Here is a 14,240-nt window from a genome sequence, read left to right as displayed (position 1 = left end):
ATAAAAAGGGGCTTCTGACCCACTGAATCTGTGCCGTTCCCCTGGGACATTGGGGACATCCCCAGCCCCAGCACCGGCGCTGCAGCATCCCCGACGGGAGCGCTCCTGCTCAGCCTGGGCCCTCTTTGCTTCAGGCCTTTCTTTTTCTTGCAATAAAACCTGAAATCACTTCAGTACTAGGAGCCTGCTCTCGTTTTTCACACTTAGATACAGCACTTTCAGCCACAGGACCCAAAACAAAAACGGGGGGAAAACCAAACCTTGAGTGAATGGCAATCCACTTTCTGTGCGGTCCTGGAGGTTCACACACACTGTTTCTGGGTGTATTGAAGATGTTGCTTCACATTTAAATGAACACATCGTACTTACACCCGTTTTGCAGCTGAAACATCTGTTTCCAGGGCACAAACCCAGCTGGTTCCATAAGTCCTAACAGAGAGAGAGAGAGGGGGACTGGGAAAGAAAAAAAGAGTGAAAGAAAGAATCGCCACAACTTTCACATAAATATCACTTGTGGGAAACGTCTGATGGAGAAAGGTTTTGTGGTTTAGGCCAAGCACATCTGGTAAGAATAAGAAGTATGTCTTATAAAAAAAAGTTAGGTTTCCTGATCTGCTTGACTGCATCGGACACTGGGCTGAAAGCAAATGTTTTTATATGGTGTTTCACACCCCTCAATCAGCACTTGCACTGTAATTAATTACCTTTTTCAAAAATCTAATGAGCAAACATGCTTCACAAGTTGCAATCTTTTAGGGATAATCCCAGCTATGTTGTTTCCTCCCTGCAAATGACACTGCTAAAGTATTTCACTCTCAAAAGACTTGGGGCTTTTATTTTTAATTCAGTGGAGATGGGATATTAATCCAAAATGAATCAACTTCAAGGAATTGATGGGGCAATCTGTTACATGATATTTGTTTATTTCCTTCAGCTAAGAAAAAACCTTAATTCATTTCTATTTCAGATCTTGGCTAAGCATTTTCTGAATTGCTGAGCAGGCGAAATTCTTTCTTTCTCCTGTCTCTCCCGGCCCCCAACTTTCCAGTCAGAACTCCTAGTTACAAGGAGAGAAATCTATCTCTAAATATTTTAAAGCCCAGAGCAAACTGCTATTTCTTTTGCCACGGATCTCATGAGCACAAATCAATGCACATACTTGCTAAATAAAGTTAATAACAATTCAACAGAGGTGATGCCACTGTGCCAAGAGCTTGCAAACCACTCTGTGCTGTCAGCAGCATCTGAGGACATTGCCTGCAAGAGTATTTTCTAAATATTAAATCCATTTCAGGTGCATTAGTTTGTGTTAAACCAAATTGGTTCTGACTATAAAAACTATCTAGAATTCGTGTTTGTGCTGGAGTTCAGGGATGGAGAAGAGGGCAGGGAAAAGGAGGAGGGGAGGAAATGTTTCACATTTTTTAGACTATTTCTAATCTCCTCACTCATACTGCCTGAGAATGAAGTATCTTTTGTTTACTGGAAATGCTTTTGTGACTGTCTGCATGTCAGCAAAGGGTCTAACATAGCTTCTGACATAGTTTACATTCCTTTCTAGCTGTGATGTGTCTTCCCCATTGTTTTTCCTACCCTATCCTCTCCATTCTTTCTTTTTTCTACCCTTGCACTTTTCTGTTACAATTATTTCCTGTCCATCCCAATTCTGCCCATATTCATCAGGAGTGTATGACTGACTGATGACATGAACACAGCTTTATTAACAAGTTAGTTAATAGGGTGCGAGTTATTCCTCTCCTACTGCACAACAAAAGGGCTGCATGCCTGAGGAGCCACTGCTATCTGCCATTCTGCCACATACCTCCAATTTCCTCCTCTCCACAAATTCCTGCTCCTCTTTCCCAGCTGGTTCCCCCCTCCACCCCACCATCTCCAACCTTTCTGCTCCAATATTTAATTTTTCCCCGTTTATAAGGAAGGGAGTGTGTCACTCATTTATTTTCCCTCAACCAGTGAAAGTATTCTCATGCATCACTAGCATGACCTCTCCCGTGGGTGCCACATTAGAACAAAGGGGAGTGACTTTAACTCAGAGAAGGGCCAGAGCTCCCTCCCCCTTTTAATGAAATAACAGAAGAGAGACAAAGAGTAAAAATCAGGGGTAAACGGATTCTGAACTCAGAAGTGCAGAGCCAGTTCTTCCTCTCCATCCTGATTTTTGTGACAAGGTGTCCAGTTTCTTATGTTGCAGTATAGCCTAAGAGAAAAATCCCCCCAGCTCCTCCCCAGCCATGTGTACCCCCACTGCTGTCTGAAATTTGGTAAAAAACAAGCTTCAGCAGCTCATTTTGAGTCCCAGCATGTCTCTGAAATAGCAATACATGAAGTTGAAAGCCACATTAGTTATCATTTGCTTTTAAGAATCAACAGGTTTTCTGTTGAAATACCTACATCTAGTTTGGTGGAATTTGTTGGTTTTTTTTTTTTTTAATTGTGCAACCCTGGATCTCTCCGTTCTTTTCTAAAACCTGCATTTTCCTTTCCCCAAGTTCCCTTGCTCCTCCTCCTTTGAACCCACCGTGAGTAAAGTGTTTGAACACTAAGTCCAAGCTGTGTCCTGAGATGGTGTGAGAATTTCAGCCTTCCCCAGTGGGGCAAAACCCGCTCAGGACAGCAGGGGCAGAGCCAGCCGGGGTTTTTCTGAGCTTTAATTGAGCATTTCCCTCATCACCTCTTTACAACCACATGGAGAGAAGGCGGCTGTAACTCATCTCTCTGCAATCCCTTAGGGCAGCCTGGAAAATCCCAGACAGCAGGAAAACCTCCCAAACCAGCAGCCCTACAACCACTCCCGCCTGAAAGTTTGGTCTGCACAGCGTGAAAGTTTGGTCTTCACGGATCACCACGCTTACAGCATCGTCCATTTCCAGGCTGAAACTTAGGTACAAAATGTGTAAAGGCACAAGAACATAGAATGACCTGATATATATTGTGATGCAAAGCATCTGTGAGGGATGACGTGCGAGGACAGTGCATATTTGTATGTTTAAAATGGGTCCGTGTGTTTGTTCACGGGGAGGGGTGTGTGTGCCACAGGAATCTGGTGTCCTGGCGGGTGCGACACAAAGACACAGAAAAACAGAAACAGAAATACAAACACACACACGCAGATACACACACAAACACACACACATACAAACACGCAGACACACACAAATAGAAACACATGCAAACACACACTCACACAAACACACACAAATAGAAACACACACACAAACACACAAGCAAATAGAAACACACAAACACACACTCACAGATACACACAAAAAACCACACACACATACAAACACAGGCAAATAGAAACACACACAAACACACATTCACAGATACACACAAAAAACCACACACACACACAAACACAGGCAAATAGAAACACACACAAACACACAAGCAAATAGAAACACACACACACTCACAGATACACACAAAAAAACACACACACATACAAACACAAACACGCAAACACACATGCAAACACACACTCACACAAACACACGCAAATAGAAACACAAACACAGAAATAGAAACACACACAAACACACTCACAAATACACACTCATAAAAACTCACACAAACACACACACACAAAAACACAAACACACACACACTCACACAAATAGAAACACACACACAAATAGAAATACACACACACACTCTCACACACACAAACACGCACGGTCGAGGCCCCAGGAGCTCACACCCGGTCGCTCCGGGACTGCCCCGGAGGGAGGACGGGCACGGGCGGCGCTTCCCGGAGGCGGCGGCCGCTCCCCGCTGGCCAGGGCCGGGCTGGGCTGGGCTGTGCCGGGCTGGGCTGGGCTGTGCAGGGGAGCGCTGTGCCGGGTCCCTCCCGTCCCGGGGAGCGCTGCGCCGGGCTGAGCTGTGCCGGGCCGGGCTGGGCTGGGCTGTGCCGGGCAGTGCCGGGCCGGGCTGGGCTGAGCTGTGCCGGGCAGTGCCGGGCTGGGCTGGGCTGTGCCGGGCAGTGCCGGGCCGGGCAGTGCCGGGCCGGGCTGGGCTGGGCTGGGCTGTGCCGGGCTGGGCTGAGCTGTGCCGGGCAGTGCCGGGCTGGGCTGGGCTGTGCCGGGCAGTGCCGGGCCGGGCTGGGCTGGGCTGGGCTGTGCCGGGCTGGGCTGAGCTGTGCCGGGCAGTGCCGGGCAGCCCCCCCCAGACGCTTTTCCCCTGTAGGCAGGGCAGGGGAGCGGAATAGCGGCGCGGCCCGAGCAGGGCAGGGCAGGGGAGCGGAATAGCAGCACGGGCAGAGCAGGGCAGGGCAGGGCCGGTCCCGTCAGGCCGGGGCGGGGCGGGCAGGGGGCCGTGCCTGGCACCTGTGCGGCGGGCGGGGCGCGGCTCGGCCCCGGCGCTCGGGAAGCGGCGGAGGCGCAACAGGTCCGCGGAGCCGAGCTGAGCTGAGCCGAGCCGAACCGAGCCGAGCCCATGGCCCGAGCAGGGCCCGAGCAGGGCTACATCCGCACCGTGCTGGGCCAGCAGATCCTGGGCGAGCTGGACAGCTCCAGCCTGGCGCTGCCCTCCGAGGAGCGGCTGAAGCTGTCGGGAGATCGCGCCGGGGAGGAGAAGGCGCTGCGGATCCAGCGGCAGGTCCAGCAGACGCTGGCCAGGAAGAGCCGGGGCTCGCTCTACAATGGTGAGTGCCCGCCCGGGACGGGAGATGGGACCGGGGACACGGCTCCGGGATGGGACCCGGGACACGGCACCGGGATGGGACCGGGGACACCGCTCCGGGATGGGACCGGGGACACCGCTCCGGGATGGGACCCTGCTGGCCCCGCGGCTTCCCGGCCCTGGGGCGTGCGGATTGCTCGGGCATTAAATCAAAACCGTGGCTCTGTCGCCTGTTCTTTCACTCTTTTCCCACCCAGGAGTTTCCCCCTCCCAGCCCCGCCGTGCTCGGTGTGTGCCGGGGCCGCTCCAGGCTCTCCGCTGCCCGAGACGGGAACCGAGCTGAAATTCTGTGCGAAATCCCCCTAATCCAACAGCCCCTTCATGTGCTTATTTTAATGCCTTTAGCTTTACCCACTGCTCTTGTTTGTTAAGTAAAATTAGGGAAGCATAGGAAAAGTTTTGCCTTGTTTAGCCGTGAAATTTAAAAAAAAAAAAAAGTTTGGAAAAGTAACTGTAGGAAAGGCATGAATGGGGAGCGCAGAACGATAACGCTATCAGACATTATTTACCCAGCTCTTTCACATGCGTGCTGCAAACTGACGTCAACCATCCCTCGCTTCCCAGATCTCGTAGCCAGGAGGCCAAACCCGTCGGGAAATCAGGAAACCCGCGGCCACACCTTGTGCCCCAAGCAGAGCCCGACCACGGCCCCAGGCACCGCAGGGTGGCTGCCAGCTGCTGGGCTTAAAGGCAGGATGCTCCAGGGGCTTAGTCTGCTGTCCTGTTCATCAAAACTTTATATACCATGGAACTTTAATTTTGTTTCTAAATGGGAAGATATGGCTGACTCTCAGGCTACCTGCCCTGTTGCTCCATTGTCCTTAAAGAAGTTGTCACCTTTCATTTGCTAAAAGCTGTGAGAACAAAAGTCTTTATAACCATGCTTCACTCATCTATCTTAAGAGACAGGCAGAAAGATATTTTCTTGTTCTTTGTCTGGCCTCTATTTTAAAAAACAGCTCATGGCAAAAATGGACATGTTCTGGTTGTAGGAATCAATTGTACAAATCACATAAATGGGTATGTAATGGGTGTGTAATGTGCACACCCAAACATGCACGTCCTTAGCTTGGCTGCTGTAATTTAAATACCCATTCTAAACACTTTTAGGGTAGCTTAATTTCTTTTTCTCTCAGCAGAGAGCCTGCAAAAAGCTTTGTAAGAGTAGCTTTTTAATGTTACAGTGTGGTGAACCTGAGCTCATGCCTCTAAACCATGCATAAACCACTATGAAAACAGAGTTCCCCTTACCCCCAAGTCATCCCGGCTTCTCTGGAGTACATTAACAGACCTGATGTATCTGGGGATAGTTATCTTGGTTTGCTTTGTTATTCTAAAGGTCAAGTATTTGATGCCCTTGCATTTCTGAGACACTAAAGCTTTTAAACTTCAGGATAAGGGGTGGAAAGTGGCATGTCTGTAACATGTCTTGTTCATGCAAAAAAAGGAACTTTTCTTCTTTCAAACTTATTTTTATGGGCAAGTTGCCGTACAAATTTTAGTCCCACTGTAAAACTCAGAAAAAAATAATGAAAATTGAAATGTAGTCCATCAATTTATACATATGTATAATACCTGTACATATATATAATGTGAATCATAGCCAGTCTTGCATTTAACATGTTGGCTTTCCTGAAAAATATACATAAACTTGTATGTATGTCCCAATGTGCTTTCTATACAGACTTCCTCAAAAATGGACCATGCTTTCAGAAACATTAGAATTCTGATGTGTTGGGAACTTTTTAAAAATATGCCCTTTTTTACATGCAAAAGCACCCCTTTCTGTGAATTACAGCCTTTTTCTGGCTACATTCATCAAGGTTCTTACATTGTTTTCAGTTTCATGGAGGATTACACAGATTTAGAGGGAGCAGGAGCTCCCCTGTGACATAACTGTGCTGTCTGCAGGAGTATTTCAGGCTCTGCTCAGCAAGGCACTTAGTGCATACCGAGCCACAGTATTCACATGCATGCCTAAAATTAGCCAGCACATAACCACTGGGTGTGAAAAATCAGTGGTAGGAGCAGTTCTTGCCCAGTGTCATCAGTGCACACCCATTTTCTGCTGACTCTACTCTGACTATACTCTACTGAAACTCTGAAGCCACAAGAAGCAGTTTGTCAGCCAGCATAATTTCTCCCTAGAGTTTCAAATTAGAGGTGTCTGCTTAGCCTGCAGCACTACTTTTATATGGAACTTTTTCTGTTCCTCCCACCCCCATATATTTGTTGTTTCATGCCCTTTCCCCCCTTTTGGAGGGTATGTTTCTTTCTGATAATAGAAATCCAGTAATCTTCAGATTTGAGGATTCCACTTGCTGCCAAAGGAATGAAGTTACCTATGTGCTCAACTCTTTTCAAGATGTTGTCAAGGATTGTTAATAGCTTTTCAAGCAGTTCAACAACAGCTGCAACTTGACCAGTTTACCCACTGCTGAGCCTTTATAAATTAAACCACAGCACTTAAAAGTTTTGAACAACTAAAGCAGTCATATCAAATTTCTGGATGCTATTTAGGAATGGAAGTACAATGGTAGGTAGTTCCACCTCATCAAAGTAAAAGTGGCATTTGGAATCAGAGGTTTTAATGACTGGTGTTTTGTTGCACATGCTGTTTTTATTTCATGTACATTTTAGGAATCTTTTAAACTTCATTCCACCTGCCTCTGCTCTTGTTCCTTTTGGATTTTGATTGGCTCTTTAAGGCATCCTTTGCAGGATGTAAATCAGGATGCCTTATCTGACTGTAAAAATTGAGGGCAGAATTAAGTAATCTATCACACAAAACCAAATGGCCTCATGAACTGCTGTCTGTGGACTGATTCTTTTTCTAACAAGTTTTATAAACACAGTGTGTTTATTAAAAAACCAAACAAACAAAAAAATAAAAGCTGAATTCAATCTTACGTGATTTCCAAATAAACAGCATCAGATATAAGATGAAGGAAATCAGAGATTTATTTATTCCTCACATTTGATAATTTCTAGAATTCCAAGTATTTTCTTGTTACAGTTGCTTTTACGGACTCTGTGCACTTTTCTGTCCTTAGCTTTCTATTTTTCAGAATGCTGGCATGTTAACTGTTCCATCGTAATTTTCTATCTTTCTGGGATAAGGAAGTAGAAAAAATATCTGTGTTGACTTTCAGTTTTTGTTGGTGTTGTTACATTCCTCTGCTTTCTGAGCCAGAAAAAAATCTTTTTCTTGTGTAAATGTCCTAACCAACACAAAATGTTAGAAAAGCTCCTCTGGGACCAGGCACGTGCTGGCAGAGTGATGAAGGAGCACCATCAAAAGGAAGGCTCTCTGATCTGGAGATGAAGGGATTCAGTGATGGTTTTGATACGCCATCATTAAATGTCATCATCTCAGTCCATCCTGAGTGCTGAAGTACAGAAAGGGATGGGAGGGTGCCACTCTGGAGGTGGCCTGAGCAGGAGTGGGCAGTGAGCACTGGGCAGGGTGTGTGACAGTCCCTCAGGTCCTCTTGCACTGATGTGTACAGGTACAGATACATTGATCACTGCACTGAGAAGTTCAAAGCCAAAATTTGGCTTTCATGGTATCCATTCAAATATGAAAACTCACATCAGAGAGTTCCCCCTGTCTGTGATTTAAGGGGGATTTGAGACACCCAGCCCCTTAGCGGAGATAATTGCATTTTTCATCTTCCAGATATCTTAGAGATGCCTCTTATCATTGCTGCTTCTGAAAGCAAAGCAAAGCAGACATGACATTAGGGTGGTCTGTCTGCAGCCACAGGGAGAAATTCCCAAGGCCTTGGGAGGTGCTGGGCTTGTCACCTCCAGGGGGACAAAGGGAACTTTGAGAAGAGCCTCTCTGGATGCAGATGGGATTTCTGCTCTCTCATCTGCACAGCCTGCCCCTGCCTCCTGATACTGGAATTATTTGTTCTGGACTCAGAATTTTCTTGTAACTGTTGCAGTATCAGGTGACTTCTGCAGAGCTTTTATTTTAGGCTGGAGAAGAGCAGAGGGGCTCAGTTTTCCTCCTCCACTGACCAGATCCAGGGTGTTCCTCGGCTGTTTTAGTTCACACTGACAGCAGAGGGACAGCTGATAAGCAGCTCCACTCCATTGCCCACACATGGGTGTCTGATGCTGTCTGAGGTGCCTGGGTTGTCCAAAATACCCTTATGGGTTGACAGACATGATGCAGGGCCTGCAGCAAACCCATTTTTTTTCCTGACTGGCTGCTGGAAATCAAGTGTGATGTCCTATGGCCTCTCAAACAGTGCTTGTCCCCTGTGGATGAGTAACTGAATCTTGTGCTTATTTCCTGAGGAGACAGTTTTTGGGAGACTTAAAACACTGAGAACCACAGTCGGAGAGTACTAGTCCTAAGAGTAATAATAATATAGAACATAAGTAATAATAAGTAATAATAATATAATATAAGTAATAATAATATAAGTAATATTAATATAAAATAAACCACTGAGAACCACAGTCAGAGTGTACTGGTCCTAACAGCAAAAAAGAACATAATATAAATTTTAAAACCAATAATTCTCGGCTTTTTAAAATCAAAGAACAAAACATTGCTCTGGGTGTGTAAGGTTTTTGTAGTACAGTGAAAATAAGCTGAGGGAAGCCTGATCAGGTCACCTATTCTGCATCTCATAATTCTTGCAAAGGCGCAGCACTTCAGTTCCCACTTTCTCCCTTACCACACTGACTTTTGGCACAACTAACCAGCACACAGTAAAAACCATGCCTTTCATGTCTGCCTAATAAATCTACAGGTAAAAGGCCAGCAGAATAACTTACTGATGTGATAAGAGCAATCAAGACACAACTGCCAAGTGAAATTCCATAGGTTGACAAGTACTGTGTTCATCTCTGAAAGAGAAAAATTTTTATTGATGGATAATTTCACAGGGTAAAAAAAGGGGACTGCTTGAAAAATAACTGCATAGTACAATTTTTGATTTACTGTATTTTGTTTTTCTAAGAGGGAACTATTAGATATGTTGTTTATCAGCCAGTTAATGGGCAGCCTTGTTATTTTTAACTTGTCCTCTTTTTTGTATTTTTATTTTCAATAAAAAAAAGCTTAGAGTTATCTAAAATACGCAAAAATTGCTTGCTGAAAGGGCCTTTTGTGCCTTAAGTAGATAACTGAGAATACTTTCTCACTAAGTACAGTAAACAGGAAAAAAAATACAAACTGTAAAGTAACAGAAATTTATGGGTATTTATATTTCATGATTCATTGTATGAAAGTCCTTTAATATGCAGCAGTGAAGAAAGTGAATCTTTAAAAAGCCAGCACTTAGCTGAGATGGACTCTTACTGGGCACCTGAAATGGTACATTTCTGTGGGAATTATGTGACACAAATGAGACATCAATATAAATCTGTAGATTTGGGATGTTGGTGCACATTTCTGTGATTTTTTTGTATAAGAGTATAAGAGAACAATTTACTCCTGCCTCTTTCTCATGTGCTCAGGTAACCCTTGGACTATGGTAACCTTGTAATGTCAGGAAGGAATTATTGCAATCCAAATCATGAGTCTGACCAAGCTGCACCATTCCACTCTCATGACACAAAGTTACTGTGAATGTGTCCTAACAAACACCTCATACATGTTTAAATCTGCCAAAATGAGAGAATTGGAAAGTATGATTATACAAGCAAAATAATTGCAATTTATGGTTGAATTAGGCCTCAAATTATCACATTCTGCCATTATATTGTATTGTATTTTACTGTGTTATGGGATACATAAATTTGGGCAAGTCAGCAATTGGTTCTTTAGATTTCTTCTCTGCAGTACCTCAGGTAATATTTGCTGTTTTGAAAACTGATGGCCAGTTAACTTCTTTATTGACCACTGTTGCCTGTTCAGCCTAGTAGGGCCATTTATGACTGATTTGAGGTCCTGCTTTCAACTTCTATTTCACCTCTTTAAACCTGTGTTAATTACATTCCTCTGTGCAGATTCTTGTAGTAGCATGAGAATCTCATGAATAATTATTTCATTAATATCTGTTGCTTTTAAAAGTTTCATTAATAGAAGCACCCCCTCCTTGAAAATGAAAGGAGTGAAAAAAAGGAACAGCTCAAAGTTTTTGTGGGCCTGTTTGGGGTTTTACTGGAAGAAGTAACCACAGTGTGCTGCTCTGTTTTCAGAGCTGGGTCATGGAAAAAAAGAGAGCAGATAACCAGAGAAGATGTGGATATTTGGTATTACTGGAAGCTTTCAGGTGCAGATTTGAAGTGCCACTGGACAAGCCAACTTTACAGCACCATGAGCTGTAGAGTTTGTTCACAGACTCTTTGGTGGAGCACTGAGATCAGTGAGGCATTATTTGCTCCAATACTCTGCCATTAAATTGGCACCTGAGGGAGAGGAAACAGCAGCAGCTGAGGCAGACAGCTGTGAAATAAAGAGCCTGTTCTCAGTGTGTGCAGTTTGTGTACAGCTGTACATGGTGAAATCTGCATCTCTAGCATGCACAGTAACAAATACAGACATCAACCTGTGTTTCTCAGCTCCAGTCTACAGCTGCAATATTTTCATCTCTTGTGTACACAGTCAGCCATGGTAAACCGTGCATTTTTATATTTGCATGTACATTCAAAGTGGTTACAGTGAAAAATAAGTGTTCTTAGTTCAGTGATGCTGTTTTTCAGCTCTTAATCAGTTTGTTATCTGGGATGTTTAAAGTATCAGCTTGCTTTGTTGAAACATTTTTCACAGCTGCAGGAGTCACTGGACTCCTAAAAGCTAAAAAAAACTCTTAAGCAAAGTACGCAGGGAACTGAAAAAAAAATGGCTTGTATCCTTGGGAAAATGCAAATATCCCTCCATCATTTCCCTGTTCAATTTTCAGCTTACAAAAATGTCAGTGCTGACTGCCACCAGTATTATACAGTATATACCAGTATTATACCAGTATTATGTATCATCCTTTATAAGAATGCCATGTTTTGGTAAGATCTTGCTAATATCAGTTTTTGTTTCCAGGCAGCCTGCACCGTGCATCCAGTGTACCAGAGCGTGTCTACAACATGGGCATCACTGAGAATGATTCTGCACCAAGGTCTCCCTACAGCTTCTCATATTACCAGGCAAACCAGGTGAGGAAAGGAAGACAATGAGTAGAAATAAAAATAGTATCACACACATAGTTTATTCACTTTGTTGCCACAAATAAATAGCATTTAGATGGTGTTACGAGGTTTGTTTGCTTGTTTGTTTTCTTCTTAAAGCCTGATTTTTATAAAATGAGGGTTTTACAATGAAATCTCTTCATGTTCTCCCTTCCTTCCAATGACTTCAGTAGCCAAATTCAAGCCAATCCTAAAGATGGGCTGTTTGCAGTCCTGTTGGGTTTGTGAGGATTGGCATCAGGGTAGAAAATGAAAAATCATATTTAGACTCCATGGAGGCAAAGGCTGTGACAAGACAGATCTTCATCCCTGTCACAAGACAGCAGCTCAGTCAGCACATCTGCACCTCAGGGTGACCAGGCAAACAGAATTCAGCATCCAAAACCAAAGGAAAACAGATTGCTTTAGTTTCACAAATACTTTATTTTTCACAATGTAGAGTGGTTCCTTATAATTTTCAATACTCCTGTTGTAACCTGTGTTATCGTTATAAGAATTCCAGCAGCACAGTCCTGGCAACATAATGGTGTTTCCAAACCATGTAATCATAAATTATCTTTTTATTTTGACCAGCTTTTTTTGGGGTCATGGCCTGAATGCTGAGATAAATAATTGGTTTTCTGCAGGGTTTTTGACACAGCTCATAATTGGTTTTGGACCTATTTGAAGGAGCGAGTGGGAAATTGCCACAGCTCGATAGCAATGCTCCTGCACAATCAGTTCAGTAAACTGAAAGCATTTTGGCTTGAGAACAGAAACATTTATTTGGTAAATAACTGTGTATGAAGGGGGCAATTATTTCCTAATTTTAGACTACTCAAGAATGGTGTTTTGTCATTAAAAGCAATAGCCCAGCTTTTGACCAGGCAGTGAAGCAGCTTTGGCTCTGTACAGGGAGGGGCAGAATCATTTACCTAAACACATTTCATTCTCTGTCCTCCCATCCTCTATTCTCACCTGTCCTGCAGTCCCTAATATTTGACCTGAATTCATTCCTTCCAGAAGACAGCAACAAGAGGAAAGCTGGAGGTGACATAGGAATCACAAAAAAATAATACAGTTTACCAGGCAGGGGCTGGGGAGAAAAGAGAAAAAAGTGTAAAAGCTGGGAAAAGCCACAAGGTCTAGTACTTCACAAAAAATGTTAATTGTCCCCAAACAACAGATAAAGATATCCTTGCATAACTTTTGTAGAATAAACAGATATATCCAATGATCTTTGCCTGAGCCTGCTAGTTTCTATAACCTTTACTCCTTTCATGAGTCATCTGTCACCCTCAGGATCTCCTCAACAGTGAAATAAAGGGAATTCAGTCTGGCATCTGTCTGCTAAGCACTGTTTCTTCAGTTAAAAGCTTGTGTAAACTTCTCAGTTTACCTTAAAAAATGCCTGTAATATTTCTAAACTGTAACACAATGTGGAGATATGGAGCTTTCTTTTATGGTTGTATGCCCCTATGCTTACTGATTTTTTAAAAAATTGGTCCATGACTCCTGTATTTCAAGGTCAGATAGTGTCTCAAGTTGATTTAGTTCCAGATGGTTTTGAATGGAGTATGCAAGAAAACAGTGTAAGAATTGAGGCTTCAAACGGTACCTAAAAGTAAGAATCTTGAAGATATATTCTACAAAGAAAGGTTGACTGCAGTGGATTTGTTTGGTTTAGAAAAGAGAAAATTGTAAAGCCAGATTATGATCTAATACAGTCTCTCCCCATCAGGTATAGGAAGAAAAAATAATCTAAAATTGCAACTGTAGAATTAGAGAAGTTGTTGAGATGGTGAAATGGTCATTTTAATTTTCTTGGAATGTTATACAGTCTCCTTAATTTTTAAGAGGCTAAACAAACAGAGAAGGAACCATCTTTTTCTAGATCCTACCACAAATGAACACAAGTGCTAAATAACTTTATATTAATAAGGTTATTGCCAATATCAAAATATTTTAGTATATTTTTTTTATATCTGATTGATTAATTTTCTTCTGTCTATTAAACAGACTTGAACTTAGCTTTAGTAGCAGATGTTGGTGCTAATCCCTGAGGAATTTCAACAGAAGAATCTCCATTAATAATCAAACTGTTCATTACCTGGCTTAATTACGCGACTGGTTTGAGTTGATGTCAAAAGACAGGATGCTTAGCCTTTGCCTCCTGATGTTTAGACTGTACTTCTTCCTGCCCTTCATAACTGAGATACAAAGAAGTGTGGCAGAATCCCATTTGATGCACAATTTTGGCAACATTCGCGGGGGGTTTTTTGTGATTCTGAGAGCAGACCATAGAATTTTTGCCTTTCCTTTGTTTGGTTTGGTTTCTCTTGGTTTGGTTTCTCTGCTGCTAATACTAATTTAGTTTTAGTAGCAGATGTTGGCCCAAGGAGTTTCACCAGAAG

The 14,240-nt window shown here is 43.3% G+C and overlaps 1 protein-coding gene across 1 annotated transcript in view; it reads left to right on the top strand.

Annotated features, from left to right (window-relative positions):
• The first annotated feature begins 4,452 nt into the window (after positions 1-4,452).
• The window catches only part of PKP2 (plakophilin 2), a 43,130-nt gene continuing 33,342 nt past the window's right edge, over positions 4,453-14,240 (top strand). Inside the window, exons 1-2 of the mRNA XM_058804937.1 lie at positions 4,453-4,663; positions 11,702-11,814. Coding sequence (XP_058660920.1) covers positions 4,456-4,663; positions 11,702-11,814 — 321 coding nt within the window. The 5' untranslated portion in view covers positions 4,453-4,455. The remainder of the gene's footprint in view (positions 4,664-11,701; positions 11,815-14,240) is intronic.

Source organism: Ammospiza caudacuta, chromosome 5, assembly GCF_027887145.1.
Source record: "Ammospiza caudacuta isolate bAmmCau1 chromosome 5, bAmmCau1.pri, whole genome shotgun sequence".
Classification (NCBI taxonomy): domain Eukaryota; kingdom Metazoa; phylum Chordata; class Aves; order Passeriformes; family Passerellidae; genus Ammospiza; species Ammospiza caudacuta.
The sequence above is the reverse complement of the archived record's forward strand: the minus strand, read 5'-3'. Positions and strand labels throughout refer to the sequence as shown.